This window comes from Trachinotus anak, unplaced genomic scaffold (genome assembly GCF_046630095.1).
Source record: "Trachinotus anak isolate AG129_WGS33_773 ecotype Australia unplaced genomic scaffold, CSIRO_AGI_Tana_v1 ptg000028l, whole genome shotgun sequence".
Lineage (NCBI taxonomy): Eukaryota > Metazoa > Chordata > Actinopteri > Carangiformes > Carangidae > Trachinotus > Trachinotus anak.
The window spans coordinates 5,963,741-5,985,509 of record NW_027273879.1 but is presented as its reverse complement, the minus strand read 5'-3'; the positions used below and the strand labels follow the sequence as shown (position 1 = coordinate 5,985,509).

The window sequence follows — 21,769 nt, the reverse complement described above, 5'->3', positions numbered from 1 at the left end:
CTTGTTATTGTTATTTTCTCCATCAGCTTTTATAATGTTCTTTGAATCACTTATCTTTTCTCAGGTACAGATACCTGCCAAAAGAGATTTAAAAAATGTCTAATATTTAATGTAATAGTCATTTTATTTTAAAACATAAAATTCCTTTATGAAACCAGTACACATCTCTTTCATAGTGCTACAGAGCACAAAAAATACCTTTATTACCATTTTGTTCTCATCTTTTCTATTTACTGTTTTATGTCAAGATTTTACAGGAGGAACTCTCAAACATCGGGGTAAACAATTATTTCTCTGAAATAAAAGGGGGACTTTTAAAATCATAACCTGATGTCTAGAAAACCAATGAATCAGAAACATTTGGGATGACAATTGATTGAATTGAAAAAAGAAAAAATTTTAGTAAATTTAAATTAAAAAGAAGTCTTTAGACTGCAATTAGCTCTCAATTCACAATTTAGATAAAGATTTATTTGTCTGCAGAAGCGGCCAATACAAATGATCAGAATATGAATCCATGTAATCTCTGGTCAGTCATAAATGCATTTTGTCAAAGCTATTCAGAAAAAAATTAGTTGCTCTCCACACACACTCATACACACCTTTTTGCCTACAGCTCATAAATACAATCAATCTGATATACAAATATTTGGATAGATTTCTTTTTAGCGACATTTAAAATGCGGTTTTCATCCTGATTCCTGCTGTTCTGGAGACCACCCCTTGTTTCGTTGATATTGTCAAATTTCTCGGGAGGAGAAACTGAAGCCTAACTTGGACGAAAGACCCTGACACATCTTTAACGTGGAGAGTTGCTGATGGGCAGGAGGACATTTAAATAAATATCTGAAACGAGCAGCATCCTAACACTGCAGACTTCCTCCAGCTCTCGGGTTGTGAAGCCAGTTTGAGTCATTCAACATCCTTCCTTTACTGGAGGGCGACTGAGGAAAAGCAAACAACACAGCAGACAATGCACTATTGACACAATTCATTCTCACACAAAATGCTATCTCCAGTTGACAGATGGACACTGAAGAGCTGCACATACAAGTCCAATATAACAATATGAAATTAAAAAAGGTGCCACTTTCTTTCTATCCGTCACACATACAATCAATCAAACATGGACATTTGGACTTTAGACACAAAGGGAAACCTAAAACAGGACCTGGGATGATGAGTGTTGCATTTGAGGGGAAGCTGGACAGCTTAGAGGATCAACATATTTATTGTACACTAAATTACACCTACATGGACATACAGTTGGTGTATGACTGCATCCATGGATGAGCTTTTATGTGTGTTAAAACCCATTTTACAACTGTCTGTTTTCTGTTTGGGTGCAGGAATAAGCCCTTCAGGGAGACGCCGTGCCTGTTAAAAATACACCAGTGACAATTAACTGAACTAAAGAAAAAGATGACAGTGGTTAAGCTGTCTGACAAAGAACAACATGGTGGAGACTGTGATTATGCTCTTTGTAGGTGCAGGCAAAAAGAAGGGTCCTTAAGACAGAGAGCAGTATGTCCATGTGCTTCATTTTCTTCCAGATAGGATACCACTCTATTCGACAAGTCTGTTCACGCAACCTCGCTGCAAAAAGATTTTTACTTCAACACTGGGTACTGGCGGTGACCGCCCAAACGACCAGAGCGGAGGCTGCCTCCTGGTGGTGCACTTGTCTGGGAAAAGGATTAAAGACAGCAAGGAAAGACGATTAGAAAGTGAAAAGGAAAAAAAAAATGAGGGGGCCATTTGTAGCGCCACAGGATACTGATTCATACTGATTTTTATTTTCTAAATCCTTACCTGTGCAAACTGTGCAGGATTATAAAAGGTGACGCCTCCAGTGGGTGCAGCTCCCTGGGCAGGATGACTCTGCGAGGCACAAACAGAGTTACTACAGTGTGTGCAGTGTTAATGTCCCACTATTTAGACAGGCAGAGACAGCAATGAGGATGCGCTTCCAATGCCACACAATGTTTTGACATTATATTAGGAAAACTGGAAAAGTAATGGCAAAGAGGACTTGGATCAACAGTGAGACAGCATTACAAAACACTGTTTCACTTGTTTTAGTAACCATGCAAGCTTTATGATGGGGTTAATGAAGCAATGTGCTCCCATGACAACAAGCAAGGGAGTCGTCCTGCCAACAGTCTCCAGCACGCTCCGCTCTCTGATCTATGACTCACTCTTTCCTCAGGTGAAGTGGACAGATTACTGAGTGTGCAGCTCTGTGAGCTAAATGTTAACGTCAGGATGCTCTCACTGAGAATATTAACATACTGAGGTTTAGGAGGTGTAATGTTTACAAGAGTCACAATCTTAGTTTAGCATGTTAGCTTTTGCTAATTAGCGCTGAAAGGACAGCTGAGGCTGATGGGAGTGTCATAAACCAAAGAACTGAACATGAACTGTCTATAATAAACTTCATGGCAATCTGTCTAATAGTAGATATTTCACTAAAAAACACATATGTCAAACTCATGGTGATGCTAAAGAAAAAGTCAGGGGTTCATCAAAGACGCTTGGATAGGTCTTCTGTTGACCATGAACGTCTGCACCAAATTTTGTGTGGATGTTGAAATACAAACTTTGACCAGTAGGTGGTGGTAGAGGGGAAAAAAAAAATCAAGGGATCAACAAACTCAGCAGGACTCATTCTTTGGACGGCACAAACATATGTCCAGAATTTCATGGCAATCCATCCAATACCTATTGAAATAGTGGTCAACCAACAGATGTTACCATTGTCATCCGCAGAGCTGCTTTGCTAGTGTGGCTATATATGAGGAAGTTCATTGTCATCACTGCAGCTCTGACTACATTAAATTTGTTGACCATTTGCCCAATTGTGGTTGTTCACAACCAATAGAGAGTTCAGTTAGTAATGCTGGAGACAGCAGGCAGGTGAGCAGGCAGACATCCTGGGTGGGACGGGCGGCGAAGCTTCAGGTGCAAATGGTGAAGCATGCTACTAGTGATGTAGTGAGGTGGGTGGGTGGGTGAACAGGCGGGGGTGAGAGTGGACCATTTAAGGCCCCGCTAGAGGTACCTGGTTTAAATGCTGACTCACTTCGCGTGATAAAGAACTCATTGAGCTAGAACGTGAGAGCTTAAGACAGCAGGAGGGAAATGAACAGAAAGAAAAACAAACAAAAAAAAAAAAAACACAAACCACAAACCCATGAATTGGATTAGATCTGTTTCTACCATCCACCAGTTCAGAATGAAAATAAATGAATCAGCATTAGAAAATTATGGTTCTTTAAAAAACAGTCATGGAAAGAATTAGATTATAAGAGCAAATGGAACAGAAGTTTTAATTCAACATTTTATCAAGGCTGTGCATTTAGCATGATTATGAGGAAGTTGACATGCATGCATTCTCATGTTCTTTCATACCCTTTATACATTAATTTACATTCATACATATAAGCAAACTGCCCACACTGGCTGTTAGGTATCGAGCATCATGTTCCAGGGGTGGCATAATGGTACTATGGTGGCTACAGTAGCATTTTGACAGGAACAGTTTCTCTTACCTCCCCGGACTGTGAGCCATCAGGCACAGGGGGACCTTCTGGGGCAGGTGGTAACAACGTTGGGTTAAACATCTGAAGAGATTAAAGTGCAAAAGATGAGAATCTAGACGAGTAGAGCTTCAGTTTTGTACTTCATTTTGACTGACTAAGTTCCCCTTAATGTCCGAATGACTGCCGACACACGTTACACATTATACATATCACAGCAATGTCAAAAGGTTTTTTTAAACATTAGATTTACCTGCGGAGCAGCGCCGGTGTTTGGTGAATTCTGCTCCTCATGTCCTCCTTCACTGCCCTCAAGAGGTTGGTGATCATCAGGAGCTACATCAGGGACAGAGACAAATGTTGAATTACTTCATCTGCAGCCATCAAGGGCACCTTGCTTGTGACTTTACAGGTACGCATACAAACTAAGACAATTTATTTTAAAAACTGTGATAGATGTATGTATTCATTTTATACATTACATGTACCTGAACTAGGCACAAATAGGTTCGTGGGCATGGGCATTGGTGCCAGAGGAGCAAAGATGTCTGCTGGAGCAGGGGCTAAACCACCCGGTTTAGCAGTTCTGCTGGGATTCAGGACATCCACATATCTGCTCTTAGTGCCTGAGAAGACAGAAACACATCTGAGTGGCAAGACACAGAGCAAACAGCAGGCGTGAATACTGACTAAACTGATAGACAATTATATTAGGTAGTATCTCCTTGATTACAGTAATTCAGCTTTCATTGTCATGCCCGGCATTTGGGAAGCCAAAGCCGGTAACCCTCATCTCACCTGCCTTCCTGGAGAACATGTTGACAGGAGGACCACTGCTCGGGGGTGCAGCGGGCCCACCAGGGCCAGGCATTGGAGCCATCTTGGGGAAACCAGAGGGAGGTGGCGGAGGGGGCTTACTCTAGCAGATGATAAGAAAGCCACACATCAGAACTGGTTGGTCTATAAAGCTTTCAGTTTCAGCTTCTCAATTTAGACAAAGCCAGTCTGCTTAGAAAAATGTGCCTCTGTAAAAATCATAACAGACCTCCTCTTCAGGCTCGTTCAAGTCGACCCATCTCTTCTTCTGCTCATCCCACACAATCTGACAATTAAGAACAAAAGGTTCTTCTCAGTACTGGTGACATATAGGCATAGATGAACAAACTCTGAATAGAGAGGAATGCTAAAACAGGATTAAAACAGGAACAAATGTCACAGCTGTAACTTACAGATTTCTTGTCGTCATCTGGCAAGTGAGCCTCAGTCCTCGACTTCCGAGAGAACAAGTTCACCAAGCCAGAAATAACACCACCACTCTGTGTATAACGAAAGGGAAAATTGTACTGAACACTAGTGAACAATGCAGGAGCACTAATTAAAGATCAGAATGCTTATGTATGAGTATGAACCTTTTTTGGGGAGTCTTTCTTGACTTTTTTAGCCTCTTCATTGCGGGGCTGTTCAGGAATTGAAGGCGGAGGTGGAGAGGCCTGCTTGATGGCTGAGTTGCTGCGCTCTCTTCCACCAGAGTGAGTGGAAGACTCAGAGGTGGTACGTGAGCGCCTCCCTGGACCCTTTAGACCAGAAAACACTGGTAAGAATAACAGACATACACACCTTTCTTTTGAGCCTCTGGTACAGAGAGGTTTTTTTTTGGGATGCCTTGACACGGACACACTTCCTGTATTCCCTTTTCTCCAATTGTGCACAAATGATCAAACAGTAAAAATAAAACTACGTCCTATGTCCTTTCCTAACCATTTACCTTGACCTCAATGGAAAACATCATGAGGTCAAGGAGAGATGTGAAGGAGAATTCATAAGGACTTAGTAAAACAGCCACGGTGCTAGGGCTACGTAATTATGCGACAGCAGATGTAATTGACGCGGGTCTCTTTAATGTTGCTGCTGCAAGGAATTGTGGGATACTTCCACATCATTTCTCTCAGGAACCTCCCTATTCAGCCACAGCCCATGTGTCATTACTGAGCTGAATTGTTGATACTGATTTTGAATTCTTAACTTGCCAGCTAACTTGAAAAATGCTCCACTGGATTGATTGGATAGGGCTCCTTGTAAAACACTGCTTAACTGGATGATTAGATGTGCAGCTCTGTAGAGGCTGTTTTTTTGTGGACACATGAGCAAAACAACCTGCTCTATATCAGGTTTGAAGACACATGCTCATACAAAACACCTATTTAACAGAACCAGACATGATATACATAACACATAAACGCACCATATGCATTGAAGATTGTGAAGTAGTCCTTGACCTCCCATGACCCTGCAGCACCAGGAAAGAAAATGCAGTGAACATTTTACATAAGATTTGTGCAACAACAAAACAGCAACTTTGAGGAGAAACTTTTTTTTTTTTTAGATCATCAGGGAGATGGATACTGACCATGAGAGCCATGTGGTCATAAAGGTCCATCTGAGGTGTGAAGGAGCTTCTGGTTGGAGAGGATGGTATTGGCTGAGCAGTCTGCATCTCTGGCGGGGCCTGGAATGGCTGCTCTACAGGCGGCATACGCCCAGGAGAAGGAGGCATGTGATGAGGCATCTGGGGTGGCGGGTGGTTCATCTGCACAGGTGAATGCGGCATGTGAGGGGGCATGTGTGGTGACATTTGGCCCACTTGAGGAGGCGGGGGACAAGGCTGCTCATGAGCTCCCGGATACATGATTGACTGGTCAGGTTGAGGCTGGAAGGGAGGAGGGGCAAAGCCAGGATCCTGTGGAGGGTATCCTGAGATGGGGATGTGGCCTGGTGGTCCACTTGGGGGTACTGGGTAGAACTGGGGCACATCACTGGGGGGTAAAGGCTGAGATGGGGCCATCCCCTCTTGGAGGATAGAGGTGGGAGCTGAAAGAAAGTAGAAGAGGTGAAACCTGATGCACTTAGCAATTGGCTCACAGTCACAAGGGGACCACATGAACACTATGTCAAACACACAAATACATTCACACACATACACAAACACACACCTGGAGGCATCAGCTGTACTCCCTGTGGTGGAGGCCCGGGCAGTAATGAGCTCATTAGTGGGTTGTCAGGGGTGGGGCCATCCATCTCCAGCGGCATGCTGTAAGGCTCAGGTGGACTGGGCTGGTCCAAGTCAGAGCTGGGGCTGCTGCAGTTGAACTGTGTAGGAGTTGTTCTGTCTGCATTGTAAGTAATCACCCCCGTCTAAAAAAAAAAAAAAAAAAAAAAAAAAAGAAAACAACATGTTGTATGGTTACAAATTACAAAGAAGGTTTAAAAATACCATAAATGTAAGATTATACCTCCACATCAAATTAAAAGTTCAAATTTTTACATATTGTTATTTTTGTTACATTCATATGAAATGTGAGTTAACACACAAAACAAAGGAAGGTTTATTCCGGGTTCTCTCTGAAATCCTTTTTTAAAACTTAAAAAGGGGGCAAATGCTTAATTCTTGTGTCTCCAGATATAATTAGAATCAAGCCCAAATATCACATTGGAAATTACTATAATCTAAATAGTGCATTCCATTATTTTGAATAGCCTTTGTTTTAGTTTAGTATATACAGTATGACTGTAAGACATCCCCACCACCACCACCCTCCTCACCCTGATCTGTCCATCCAGCTGTCTGAGGTGAATCAGCCACTCAGGCTCAGTAAATAGCTCCTGCTCAGGCTTCTCCTTCAGTTGTGGATCGAAGAACCGCAGCTTTTCAGACATCTGTCAACAAACAGCAGAAAATGACATTAGTCAAAATGCAAAAACTGCTCACATGTCTGTAAGGGAGCGAGTGCGTACCTGTATGATTTGGCTAATAAACACAGGGGAGTAGTAGGAGGGCTGCATGAGGACAGTCCTAGAGATAACTTCACAGTAGTGGAAGGCCTGAGCGCTCAGGCCTGCTTCAGCCAAGCGGCATGCATAGATCAATTTGAACACCTAATGAGAGGTAACAAGGAGCAGAGAACAGTGTTATTCCTCAGTAGTATCACCATAGTGGACATCATTATCATAATTGTTGATAATTCATTCATTCATTAGTAAATACAACAGGAAAAAACCTACCTGGAAATTGGGCAGTGAGCAGGGCTGAGAGCCCAGAGATTGGGCGTACTCATAAGCCTCAGTCCTCTGAATAGCTTCATTGGTAGCAAATTGGTAAAAGGACAAACTGAAGGGAAGAGACAAAGATACAGTTACATGTGTGGCATATTTTGTGCAAACTGTAAGGTTGTCTAAAATGGCCCATTTCAACAGGGTGCATGTGTCTGTCTGTTTCAAACCTGTGATTGGAGCCAATCAGAACCATCTTGGTGCTCTTCTTTGTGAAAACCCCCAGACCAACTTGGGCCATCAAGTAGCAGAAGTGTGCAGCATCAATCAGCCCCTTGGAAGCTGCAACAACACAAAATGAGCGCAGACAGAATGTGAGGTATTGCGTTGTCAAGAATGAAGACCGCTTTTTAGTTTAATGCAGTGAGTTACTGCCTTTCTTTGACCCAGTCCTACCGAGAGTGTCGCCCATAGTGGTGATTGTCCGGGTGTCCAGGTCCAGAGTGTGTGTGAGGTTAGACAGCACCATGGCCAGGTGAGGGCGCCAGTCACCCCACTTCTCCTCTCCACAGCACTACACAAATACAACAAATGACTCAAGTTACACAAACAATATGCAGGACTACACACCTGAAAAATCAAAGTCAAGTCAAAGCAGTAGTTACAGTGGCTGATGCAGGCATCCTCCCAGACATCAGCTGGTAGACTGTCTGCAGAGGGTCATTGATGGGCAAGCTGTTGGCAAACCTAAAAAAAAAGAGACAAATTAAATGTCACATCTATAAATATGGAAAAACAATCACAGAATAAAGGCGCAACTTAGTTTATGAATCGCAACCTTTTACATCATTAGTACTTTACCTTGTCATGACACGTGCATGTGTCCTGTTGTCCATCTTACTGGCCAACAGCAGGGCGTGGCCCCAGAGACCTCCCTTCATGGCTGCTTCTAGTGCATCCTATCCCACAGACAAAGAGGAGCATATTTCAGATTTTACAAGACGCAAGCTAAAAGAAATGACAATAATGCAGTTAAAGAGGGTATTTCTTACCTTCTTGCGGCCAAACAGCAGCAGCTCCCTGAAGCGCTCTGTTTCCTTGCCGACGTCCTCTGGGACAGTCATGAAGGTGTCAGATAGGAGGGAGAGCTGTCCAGATCCTGGTTCTTCCTCAGCTTGTGCCAGTGGTTCATTGTTAAAATCAATCAAGTTGGCTTCATTAGGACTCTTGCCTGGTAGCCAAACAGAGCGATGCTCCTTCAGCAGGAGGTCAGCGATGTCCGTGCCTACCACAGTCTTAAGAAACAAGAGAGATGATGATGAGAAAGTTATTTCATGCAGGAAAGTCACATTCCTGCTTTCATTTCTCTTTCTGACAGGATCCCAGTTACGTCTGTACATTCTTACCCCGTTCTGTCTACAGAGCAGTACAATGAAGTCCCAGAGCAGACGGGCAGAGTCCCTGTCCAAGAGGTTGTTGTCACGAGAACACTCCAGAGCTTTGTTCTGGGAGAACTTTATTACATCCACCTTATGGGTCTCCTCCCTGATGGATAAAAGTGAGATTTGTTAGATGGTGATGTTCTATAATTATTCCCATGCCACAGAGCTCAATGATTCAAAATCTATTAAAAGCATGGTCCTCCATAACAATGAAAATTAGTACTATAGTTTTTTTTTTTGCCAATATACCATCCTGCTGCCATAAATAAGTAGCTAAAAATAGGTCCCAACAAATACACTATGTAGTCCTGAGTAATGTTTGCTATAAATTACAATGTGCAGCTGTTTTGGGAAATTAAACCCCAATCTTGACTAGTTTTTAAATATTTATGTGTTAAGGAAGAATAAATGGGCTTGGAGCTGCGACAGACATATTGAGGAATTCGCAAATGTCAGCATCTCTAAGTTATTTGTAATAGATAAAAAGGGCTTAACACACTTACTTAACAAGAGGTCCAGGGAAGGCTCGTAGTTCTGCCTGATCCGGGGTATCCTGCAGCATGGTCTGCAAACACAAATGTGGTATGAAATACTTTACTTTATACACCCTTAACATAGTGCAAGTGCTGTACTGAAGTAAAGTCATGCAAATTCCCTGAGAAACAAATATGAAACACACAGAGGAAAGCTTTCATGTTTGTCCTGGCAGGTTCTCCAGCAGTATGTTTAACATGTTCTCAAGACTCTGAAGAAGCAGTTAGGGCGCAAGATTTTTGCAGTGATTTGAAATGGTTTTAGATCATTTACTGTTATAAATGCAACAGTTTTGGCCAAAATTATCTTTGAAAAAAATTAACTAGTCTTCTCGAAGGCAGATCAGTCCATTTACAACTATAGTAGGTGAACACACTGCTAGGTTTGGGGGATTATCCAACCCACAATGATAATAGTCTTTTTACATGTCACAATCAGTAATGTTTTAGGACATGACTGTAGTTTAGGGGAAGACACTGTTGAAACTTGCCAACTTGTGACATCAAAATATTTTTACAGCACAGCTTAAATTCCTTTTTGGATGGACAAAACTTCCCAGAACTACACTGAAGCTGCTGAAATGTAATCTGTTCAAAACGTACCTCCAAGCTGTAGATATCAACAAGAGCAGGCTGTCCAGCTGAGGGGAGATTGGGCAGAACTTGAACCAGATGACCACCAGGTCCAAAGCGAGCACAACGATGGGGTATGGTAAACTTCTCTGGGGTTGCAGGACGAGGGGGCGCTAGAGGAAAAATAAGAGTCAGACTATGAGTTTTTGATGGATCTCTGATAAGGATCATGTTAGCAGTTGCGCTTTAAAATGCAAACTGTCTTCAACCCGAGAATTGTCCACTTACGTTGCTCAGGGGCGATCCAGGTGCTGTCTGCAGTGTACTCAGAGGGATAGATGTACTGGCTATAGTTCTGGGAAGCATCTGCTGGGTTTGGGTATTGTCCATAAGAGTAGTCCACAGCCAGAGTGGACGCTGTGGTGTCATAGACGGCTGACACCAAGTCAGGCTGGCTCCTGTATGCCTGGCTCTGGAGTAAGGGAAGATAGACAGAGATAATTATCAAACTGGAAGACATAAAAAACACAAAAGCAAACTTCCACATAATGTAGGCTGCACACAATTTGAAGACAAGCAACAACAACCTCTTAATAATGTTAAAAAACTTATTATAAGTTAGTAGAATCAGCCTTTTGTTGAATGAAGTACCTAAAACCATTTTGAAACATCAGCACACACTTTTCACTCAAGGTATCATGAACCTAAACAACATAAAAAAACAGCTATCTTACTTTCCTTAACATGAGCAATGCGTCAACAGAGATGACCACCCTAAAATTTGGAACTGTTATGTCATGGAACTGTTATGAATGAAGCAGCTGAGAAGCAGGAAGGATCATGGGACTGCTTAAAAGCATGGCTAATAGTACAGAATAGACGCTACAGGGGGTGTTAGACTTATTTGCTTTGAGATGGATAGACGAGGATCAATACCACTCTCTTTTCTTTCATATGAAGTTGTTTCCAGTCTTTAGGTGCTAAGCTAAACTAAACAGCTGCTGGCTGTAGCTTCATGTTTACTTCTCACTCTCCAACTCTCTGTAAGAAAGTGAATACGCACATTTTCCAGAATGTTGAACTATGCCTTTACGTTGTTAAAAATGATTAAATTTCGCAATTTTAATGTGTTAAAATTAGCTTCATGGCAGTGCATATACTGCTGTCTTTATCTTTTTCTGAGAAATCCACAGTCCACCCATCAAAGCATTTAAGGGAACTGAGACAGCTTCAACAAGGCCAGCACTACTACTAGGAAGCGAGATTGACAGTAATGAAAATCAAGCTATAATGAAAGCAAAACCAAGTTAATGAAGGAAACCCCCTGATGTCAACAGGAAAAAGACGTTGCTATCAAAAGAGTGACAGCATCAGTATCAGAAAGGCTGGTCAAACATTTAGGCGTATGGTGTAACTCTAAATCACAGTTAAAGCAGAGTCAAGACCTGAGACAAAATAACACAGCACCAGCGCCATCTTTTGCCTGGAAGCAGTGGTGCCACGTGCCACAGTCTAAAAGTGTCCACAAGTGGCTCAGCCTCAGAGATCTTGTAATACTCTAGGTGATAACACCTACATTAAGAAAAATCACTTACCTGTTGTGACCGTGAGCTGAAGCTGCTTCGTCTGCTGTGGTGGCTGTGGGAGCTGTGCACACTGTGCGCCGACTGCTCGCTGTGGACGCTGCGTCGGTCAAACTCATCGCCATACATTTCTCCACGCCGTTGGTAATCATCATCAAAACTGGGATCATAGCCGGGATAGTACCGCCACTGGTCATCATAGCCGTCTTTCCTATGAGTGGAGCGTGCAGTATCAGTAAATCAAACAGCGCCCAATCTTTATGAAGCAATCTGGCAAAACTACCTGTTGCAACATAGCATGTAATCCTGAAAAACTCACACAGCAAAGGTAAACATTTGTAACAAGACTAAAAGTATCTAACATCTGACAGATTGTACTTTGATAACACATATAAGCACATACAAATAGCTACAGCAACACTTTCTTACACATTACTTACTGACAAATGTACGTTAATGTAACAGTAACAAATTCATGACATGTACTTCTTAGAGTTGTGGTGTTCTCTGCATACCTGGCAGGATACATATATTGATTATAGTAGTTGTCTCTGGATCTGTAGCTGTCATCGTAATTAGACCAGTAGGACTGATCATAATATCCTCTGTATCGGGGGTCATACTGTCCATAGTTGTATCCTTCCCACGGAAAATAAAGAAGAGACAGAGATACATATGAAAAAATGTTTATACACACAAACATTTCTGTGTTTTGTGGACAAATGATTTCACAACGATTTCAGTGAAGAAATAGTAAGTAAACACAGCTTTCAACTCTATGGCTCATACCTCTGTAATCATAGTTCTTGGAGTAATCTGCATAATAGTCACTATAGGCACTTCGGTTTGCTCTGTGGTAATCATCAGGATAGCCTTGTCTGTGGGAGAAAGTGAACAAAAGGTGAGATTCATAGGTGAAGAACCAGAACCATCTGAACATACTTAAGAATGCCACCTCTCCCAAACAAAGCCAAACACACCATGAGGATTACCTAGTTCTCAATAGTCTCTTAATTAATTAAGATACTTAAAATTAGCATATACCAATTAATGACTGAAATGAAAACATTGTGACTTTATATACAGCCCAGCCTATGTAAATGAAGGAGTAAAATTAGGAAACGGTTTTACTGACCTGGAGGAGGGCCTGTCGGAGGGCCTGTCGGAGTACTGACTGGCCCTTGAGCTGGGTCGGTCTGGCTGAGGCTCTCTGTACTGGTAGTTTGGATCGCGATAAGCTGGGGTCTGCCCATCATATCTGCCATACCAAGGATCTGCTCGGCTCCTGTATGGTCCGTCCTGAGGGGTAAAAGCGTCAATAAATCTGTTAAATTTTTTTAAATTTTATTGTACCTCGCAATGAAGTTCATCTTTACATAAAAGTAGCAGATGAAAACATTCACGAGCTAGCACAGGAAAAAGATACTTTCCACATACTTGATAATACTGCTGCGCTCTAGGATCCCCAGGTGGAGGTGGGTACTGGCCAGGAGGATACGGTGCTCTGCCCTCCGGGTATTCTCCATAATTACTGTAATAGCCACTATACGTCTGGCCTGGCACTGGGGCAGGAGGCCCGTAACCTTGCTGGCTACCTACAGAGGAGGGAGGTCGAGGTGGCTCTGCAGGAGGTGGCTGGGAAGACCCTGGAGGTACTGGTCCTCGAGGCCCTGGGGGGTATGCAGCAGCTGAAGAAGGAGCACTCCCTGCAGGAGGCCCCTGTGCTGGAGCTGGATACTGGCCACGGGACGGTTGTGCTCCACTCATCGAAACAGGAGGAGCGTCACCTTGTCCCTGCAGTGCAGCCTGAGGATCTGATGTCTTGGGAGGTTCCGTTGGTGGTGGCTGGGGGTTTGCAGCTGCTTGGGAAGGTGCTGGCGGTACCTGTGGGGTAGATGAAGAGGCTAGGGTCTGGACAGGGGCATTCCCTTCCTTTCTGACCCCCTGCTGAGCATCTTTGGTGACCTGTAGGTAAAATCCATTACTAGATTGTGGAGATTCGTGTAGAGAGGAAGGATGGCTGGATGCTTGGTTTTGAGTTTGTGATTGGTGCATAGAAAAATCAAGCAGTTCATAATTTGATGGCTGATTATGATTAGAGACAGTAGCAGTCATGAGAGAAGCCTGTGGATTAGCTTGAAGAACAGACTGGCTGTCTCCACCCACCGATTGGCCCCTTGAAAGAGGAGGGTGGACTGGCTGAGGCTGAGGCTGAGGCTGAGGCTGCGGCGGAGCTGTGATTTCTGATGTTGCCACCTCTGTGTTGTCTCGGGTCAGATTGAGTGGACCCTGGTTAGAGGATGAGGAACTCAAGCTTATTGGTCCAGCGGCAAATGTCGGACTTAGATTAGAGGCTACTGAAGGTGATTGGGAGGTGCCGGCACCCAGTCCCTGTGCGAGTGATCTCACAGGTGGGGTAGTTTCCTTAAGGCTACTTTGACTGGCTGCTTGAACAGGGGTACTGGGGTGAATCACATTGTAATTTGACACAGGCGGGGCAATCAAAACAGGCTGGTGGAGCGAATCAGACAACAGAAGAGACGCATATCCCATATTGCCTTGTGAGTCAGTTGGCTCTGCCTCACTCACCTTTGGTGGGTTCTCTAGGTTCTCTGAGTGCTGCTGTGGTGTTGGCTGGACTCTCTGGGAGGGCTGGAGGTCCAGTGGGCCATCCTCTGGAGGTTGGATAACATCAGCGCTCGGCTCCCGTAAAGGAGCAAGAACTGTTGGCGCTGCGGGGGCTAGGAGGATGCTAGCGCCCAGGCTAGTAGGATCATTCTGAGCCCACAAAGTAGTGGCAGGGCTCTCACAGGGCCGACTGACCCCATGAGCACGAGATGAAGGTCGAGAGTGAGAATGAACAACTGGGTGTGCCGGGTGAGGTACACTTCCTCCAGCCCCAGCGGGCAAAGTGTGTCCTGAACCATATATATTTTCCATATTATCTGGTGGCTGCTCCAGGTTGCCAGGTGTAGAATCTGCACCCTCTTCTGCTACAATATTAGCCACATCCACTTCAACAGGACGCACCCCGACCCCATGTGAGCGAACAGGTTCAAAAGAGCTGTTTGCACTTGCCTGAAAGATACCAGTTGGTTTGGGAGGGCTAGGTGTGGGAGGCCACATCTGCTCCAGTGAGCTCTGTCGAGCACCCATGTCTAAAGCTGGGGACGTGTCAATCTGCTCAAAGTAACCTCCAGTGGCAGCAGACAGGTTAGCCTCATCAGTGAGACGAGGGCTTTCCTGCTGAATGAAGGTACCTACTACTCCCTGGTGCCGACGAGAGCCAGTTCCACTTCCATGGCTAATATTGCTAAAGTTGGATGACACACTGGCAGATCTCATTGGTCTTGGAACAGAATCTGGCGTCTCCAGGTTAGGCCCGGTTTCAAACTGGTCTACTCCATGGACTGCTGCAGTAGCAGCAGGACTGCCATGGGTTTCACTGGGTAATACTTCCTGGTTTGGGACACACTCCAAATTCTCCACATGGTCATACTGGGAATCGGGGGGCTTCTGGGTATTTCCTTGTGATGCATGATTGCTATCATTCAGGTATGGTGGATGTGAATGATCTTGAAGAGAAGCTCCCTGATGATCCAAAGGGGCATCTGCATGGCCACTGTAGATTTGTGGGTTGTTGTGATGCTGAAAGGATCCAGGAATACCATTCACTGCTTTATTTCTGTCTCCAGCAAGTGTTTCCTCATTTTCCACATCATTGTCTTTGAAGAACATTGAGAGTGTACCAGACTCCTGAGGGTATGGGACTGGGGCAGGAACAGAACTAGGCCCAGGCCCAGAGCTGGATGCATGTTGAGATCCAAGAGAGTCAGACTGGGGCTGAGGATGGCCCTGGCCAGTCCCCATTTGGTGGTAGCCCGAGTCCTGTGTAGGCTGGTTGAACCAAGAGTCCTGGGGGGCAGAGCTCTGACTAAAGTAGCTCTGAGTTTGGAAGTGGGAATTATGCTGCAGGGGTGCATTTGGGTCAGGCCACTGAGAACTAGGGGCATTTATAGGGTTCTGATGAGGATGAGAAGCCTGGACCTGGGGGTGTCCAGGTTGCATTGGAGGGGTGGGGGAGTTATGATGGGGCGATGGGGTGTGGGAGGGGTACATTTGGGTCTGTGGAGGCATATTAAATGGTTGTGGTAGAGGGTCACTAGTAGGCTGAAAATAGTTCTGGACTGATGGAGGGCGACTTCCATGATCAGAAGCCCACTGGGAAGAGGAGGTGGTGGGAGGAACTGGCTGGAAGGGCCCAGGCTGAGGAGGTGGCTGCCCTTGAAATTCCTGGTTAAAAGGTGCCTGACTGGGTGTTGGGGCTAAAGAGACAGGTGGTGGCTCTGTGGCCGCGGATGGTGTCTGTTCTCCTGAATTAAAATAGCCCTGTTCAGTATTGGAGGATGCATATCCTGTGGGACCTGGTACTGGGAAAACACCAGGGGTTGCTATACTGTTAGGGTTGAACAGTGTCACCCCTGGCATAGAGAATGGTGGGGGACCAGGAGGAGCAGCTGGGACATCCTCCTGTGTGTGTGGTTGTGGAGGCAGCCCTCCAGCAGCTTGAGAGTACATGGTGTTAGGTGGGGCTTGCATGGGTGGAGGGTTGCTGTTCGGTATTGTTGGGAGCCCACCTGCAGCCATAGGAGGAGGAGCTCTCACAAAAGCAAAAGGGTCTGTCATGGGTTGGGTAGCGGGTGGCATTGCAGCAGTAGCTGCTGCTGTATGTTTGTGAGGCCTGGTCCTGCGGAACATATTGGGCCCAGAAGGAGGAGGGCCAGAGGCTCCTGGAGTTCCAGTCCGCGGAGGGGGCTGCATGGCTGCAGAGCTAACAGGTCCAAGGACCAGGTCACTCTAGTAGATGTCACTGAAGAGAATGAAGTCAGGCAAAGCTGGGTAAAGAAACAGAGGAGGGAGTGGTTAACAAAAAGCTACACATGCCTCTTCGATGGACTGTACCACACCTTTATTTGTGTAGTATTCTATGATCCTATCGAAGCGAAAGGTACAACGTGGCAATTTCTGCATGTGCATCTTACATCTAAGATGGTGTTAAGGATAAATACATTAAGTACTGAACTGAGCAGAACACAACTGACCAGTTTTAATGAATGCCAACTTTGATTACATGACACACTCAGTGAAATGGTTTTACTTTCAAAGCTTACTGCTTATCTCACTGCAGCAGATCAGGTTGTAACTATTTCTGTAATTCTACGGGGAGAAGATGTAAAAAAAAATACTCCTCACATAAGAAAATATCCCTCAAATGAAAATGGGTTTGTTTTTTTGTAAAAACTGCAAAAATCACATTCAACATAGTAAGTTTATCACTGCAATGAGTGCAGCTTCTTAGCAGCAAGGTCAGAACTACTTATTAAAAAAGTACCTGCTTTCGCATCAGATAGCTGCTGCCAGGATGTAATTTTGAATGTGGCGGCTTCTTGAAACTATTGACTGCATGGTGCCATTGTAATTATTGGTATTTATTGCATTTGTAAGGATAAGAACAGCCAATCTGTCAAAGATAAAGGAAACGCTGATCTTACGATTGAACTTCTCCAAACAGGAACTGGCTAATGAAACTGTTAAATAAATTCTGCTGCTAACTTGTACTTCTGTATTGTTTTTGTCGGTAACGTTAGTTATTGTCGAGACGTTAATAAAGAAGCCACTACTACAAAACATAAGCTGGTAAGACAGCTGACTGTGCATTAATGAAAATACTTATTTTAAATACCAGTCGCTACGGATCTGTCATCGGGAAGTTCAGGGGAGCTAATACTGACTGACACTGAGCATTTGACATGTTAGAAAGGGAGGTCAAAAACAGACGGAACTAGCAAAGCAAGTAATCTTGGCCAGATGGACTTTCCCGAAGTGATGCCGGATCTTTTCAAACGCCTGGAGTTATAATTTCTCCTAGAACCGTCGCAAGCCCTTGAGCTAACGACAGCGCCGCCGGTGAGACGACTTACCGACGGTCAACTCGAAACGCCATCGACTTTTTGACGATTGTTTTACACTTGTTGAAATGTGATCGGTGGCCAGCTCAGTTTGGTCCGGGCCGACTTTCAGTTAACGTTACACATTAAGCTGCCTACGAGGAAAGGTCCAGAGTGCTCGGCTCAACAGCTAACGGTAACGCTACACTGCTCTGTATGTCCTAAACGCCAGACCCAGCAAAACACTGACACCCAAAGTCGTCTTGCTTTAACCCGAAGCTACGACTTCCACAGACTGCCCGATAACAAATGATCTATCATTTTCATACACATTCAGCAGGTTACAGGTCGGCAGCCGCTCATCGAGCATAATTTAACAGGTTCACTGCCTGGTCAGCTAGCATTAGCACTGCTGCTTAGTTAGCACTGCTGGCTAACTAGCCGAAGCTAACTATAGGGGTAACAGTTTCAGGTTGGTCACAGACATCAGATTAAAACAGTCAGAGTAAAACATTGTTAATGGTGGTATATATTTACTCTTACCCGATGTCGGAAATGTGTACAGATATAAATAAATTCTTACAAATGTGCAGGAGAGTGAGTCTGACACACCGCCATCATCTTCAATGGTAACACATCCTACTAGGCTACGTGTACAAGCTGCGTCACGGGCCAAACAACGATTGCGTATTCACAGGGCGGGGCTTGTTAAAGGGTCCAGTCTGTGTGTTTATACTGATCAATTAATGTGCAATCCAATCCAAGAATTCATAGATTTACACCATGTATGTGTGATCCATGATTTACAGTAATGCTGGGTAGGGCTTCCCTTTGCTCTCAGCACAGCCTCAGTTCTTCATGGCATGGATGCCACCAGATGCTGGAAATATTGTTTTATTCTGCTCCATGTTGACATGATTGCATCGCATCATTTCTGCAGATTTGTCAGCTGCACATTTATGCTGCAAATCTCCTGTTCTACCACATTGAAAAAGGCGATCTGTTGGATCCAGATCTGGTGGCTTGGGAGGCCAAGTTCACGAAAACAGTTTGGAACAACTTTTGCTCTGTGACATGATGAACTGTCTTGCTGAGAATAGCCATTATTAGATGGACAAAATGTGTCTGTAACATCTATAACAGGATGCACATGGTCAGCAACAATACTCAGATAGGCTGTGGCATTCAAACCATGATTGATTGGTATTAAGGGGCAGGTTGTCCAGTGAATTCATGCCAACTTCCCTATCTTGCCTCTGCAGATATCGAGATTCATCAGAGATTCATCAGATCAGGCTACGTTTTTCCAGTTTCAAGGCTCGACATGTTGTGCATTCTGAGATGCTTTTTTGTTGAACAGAGTGGTTATCTGAGCTACTATAGCCTTCCTGTCCTCTCCATGGTCATTCTACTCTGACCTGTCTCATCAACAAAGCATTTATGTCCACGCAACTGCTCCTAACTGGATGTCTTTTGTTTTGCAAACCATTCTGAGTGAACTCCAGAGACCGTCTTGGGTGAAAATCCCAAGAGACCAGTAAACATTAACTGAAGCTCCTAACCTGTATCTGCATGATTTCATACACTGTACTGGATGAGGAAGTGAACAGGTGTTCCTATTAAAGAGTTCAGTGAGTGTATGTTAACCTGGCAACCGTTTCACATGACTCATTGTGTTTAGGAATCTCAAGCTTGAATATCAATTCTGTGAGACCAGGAGTGGGTGGAGAGATTCACCTGTCAGAGCACAGGGAGGAGTTTAGAGGATGGGGGGGGGGGGGGGGGGGTTATTTAAGGGCTGGGTGTGTTCAGCTCAGATCCCTCCTCTGAAACCATGCTGCATGAAGTTTGTTTTCAATGATTCTGCCAATTTTTTTTAAATGACCCACTGTCTAGATCTTTTGAGCTATGCCTACATTCTATGCACCCTCATTTCGTGTGTATATGACTTCCCAACAAATCATGATGCACTGTAATTTATTTATTTATTTATTTTTTTGCAATTTTCATTTATACAGGAAAAGATTGAGAGTAACACTGTGTTACATTTAAAGTGGCCTGACTCAGTTTTTAGAAGGTTCCTGTACTGCATCACCTTACAATTAAAACACCAACAATCAACAGAAACAACACACCTGAAGACACAGACAGCTACACAGTCACTTCAGAGGAGGAGATTTCAGTGGAGAGAGTAAAATGGTGTGTGGTGAAGTGTGTCCTTCCATCAGGCAGTGTTTATATGCCTGTTTAACACTAAACACTGTTTGAAATGTGTTATAGAGGTTATTGCTTTCATGTAATATGGAATCTCATTAATGATTTCCGAGCAAGTGCATGCAAAATGGATCTAGTGATGCATTCAGTCTTGTGTTGTGTCTTGGAAGTGTTGAGGTGGAGTCATTAGATCTTAATGTAATAGCTATATTATTTGTGTCAATCTGAAAAGTCAAGGTGCTAAAATGTAAACGTGTAGTACGGTGGCGAGTCCAAGGAGGTTGCCATGGATTTTATAAGATCTGTTGTATTGTCTCGGTATTGGTTCATTGATTTCCCTTGTGGTGAGGGACCAGACTGGAAGACAGGTATATATTAACAATCTGTGGAGGCAGCTAATACAATAAATATCATTGCAGGATTTTATCATGTAACATGAGGAAGAATTACACTAATATCTGACTAATATTCACTCTGGCTCTGACTCCATAGTTTTTCTGTCTTGCAAAGTGCTGCGATGCTGCCATCTGCTGGTCGCTGACTGTAAAAGGAGTTCTCGGGAGGTCTTTTAAATGATTTGGAACTTGAGATCTTGAAATAAAAAATCAATAGCAGACATGGCACCAGCATTTCCACCCAAACACATTTGCAGTTGCTTAAATCACCAAAACCAGCCGATAAAAATCTCAATATTATGAGATGCCTTTATGGCAGCAGAAATTCAGTGTCTCATATTTTTCTTGTTATTATGACATATTTTCTCCATACTACATACATTGATTCAGGTTTTAGAAGATTTTTGTTTTTGTTATAACAACATCTTACTTCATATCACCAAAAATACTTATTTCACAAAACAAAACCTCTCTCATTATCATATGATAAATTGATATGTTGTTATGGCAAAAAACTCCCATATTGTATTAAAAAGAGATGATCGAGAGACTGTAGCCTACATTGGTTTGAAAAACTGCAATGATGGTTTTTGGATATACTCCTTAAGCAGAAGGAGAAAAATAATTTATGAAGCCTTATAATTTACATTACAAACTATTTGTGTCAGCTTGCGTGTTATGTTTATAGGCCTTTAAAAATATGTATCTGCATACAGATGTAAGTGATTTGTATAAATATTGTGAATTTGGGATTTATTTATAAAAACATCTTAGTATAATGGTATAATATTTCAATCTGGATTTCTTTTTGTATGAAATACTACCATTCCTGAATTACGTATCAAATCTTTTGATAAATAAAATATGTTCCACCTTTGTTCCATTATCTAACTTTGCATACAACCACTAATCCTCCAGTGTGGGCAGTCTACATGAGGCCTTGAGCTATGTGACATACAGAGGGTGTATATTCTACTTGTACTAATTCATAATCGTCATCCTGTTTTTCAATGGCAATGGAAAAGTCCACCATGAGAAGCCGTGGTCAAGTAACATAAACGAGAGAAAACACAAACTCTCAGTGCAGAGTTCAAACACCCACAATACACGCACATCTATGACTTGTTCACACGCCTCCTTTTCCTCTACTTTTGCTCAGACTTGTCAACCGAAACCTGCCCTCCCACTAGACTGTGTCTGGAGACTGTGGGCCATGGGGCAGGTTGGAACAGACCTTCACGTTTTGCACCTAAAACCCCCTGGCTTGTCCTCTTGGTGCAGACAGAGGCTGTTGAGTAATCCTGAGCTCTATCTGTGTGAACCCTTGTAGCTAATGTTAATTTAACAGCCTGTCTCACTTTCTTTCTAAAAACAGACATGTAAGAAATTCTCTTGATGTAATAATAAATTGATAGTATGTCATTCCCAAGAAATTACTGCCTTGGACTTGATGGAACACGATATGGACACAAAAATAGGAATTGCACAATTGATA

General features: G+C 43.5%; 1 protein-coding gene across 5 annotated transcripts; it reads right to left on the bottom strand.

Moving 5' to 3' along the window:
• Positions 1–105: 105 nt before the first annotated feature.
• On the bottom strand, positions 106–18,357 carry sec16a (SEC16 homolog A, endoplasmic reticulum export factor). 5 transcript variants are annotated; one of them, XM_071465301.1, is made up of 32 exons: positions 18,249–18,357; positions 13,884–16,612; positions 13,155–13,682; positions 12,853–13,016; positions 12,507–12,595; positions 12,233–12,356; positions 11,730–11,928; positions 10,423–10,606; positions 10,165–10,307; positions 9,532–9,593; positions 8,993–9,131; positions 8,639–8,881; positions 8,448–8,545; positions 8,252–8,333; positions 8,043–8,160; positions 7,817–7,928; positions 7,599–7,704; positions 7,332–7,472; positions 7,140–7,253; positions 6,530–6,731; positions 5,947–6,407; positions 5,782–5,826; positions 4,949–5,113; positions 4,769–4,855; positions 4,585–4,641; positions 4,338–4,458; positions 4,028–4,165; positions 3,793–3,875; positions 3,552–3,623; positions 3,062–3,121; positions 1,813–1,881; positions 106–1,685 (listed from the first exon to the last, which is right to left on the bottom strand). In XM_071465301.1, the coding sequence occupies exons 2-32, from the start codon at positions 16,536–16,538 to the stop codon at positions 1,611–1,613; spliced, it is 6,936 nt and encodes a 2,311-aa protein (XP_071321402.1). In that variant the 5' UTR covers positions 16,539–16,612; positions 18,249–18,357; the 3' UTR covers positions 106–1,610. The 5 variants fall into 5 exon arrangements, with proteins under 5 accessions (XP_071321402.1, XP_071321403.1, XP_071321399.1 ...); XM_071465302.1 differs by having other exon boundaries at positions 14,307–16,612; XM_071465298.1 differs by having other exon boundaries at positions 13,155–16,612.
• Between the last annotated feature and the right edge of the window lie 3,412 nt (positions 18,358–21,769).

Excerpts from the sequence above, each read along its gene's own strand:
- sec16a (XM_071465298.1), bottom strand. The coding sequence starts at position 16,538 with ATGCAGCCCCCTCCGCGGACTGGAACTCCAGGAGCCTCTGGCCCTCCT. Across the intron at positions 8,546-8,638 it reads TGCTGTTTGGCCGCAAGAAG|GATGCACTAGAAGCAGCCAT; the intron begins GTAAGAAATACC and ends TCTGTGGGATAG. Across the intron at positions 7,705-7,816 it reads CTGATTGGCTCCAATCACAG|TTTGTCCTTTTACCAATTTG; the intron begins GTTTGAAACAGA and ends TCTTCCCTTCAG.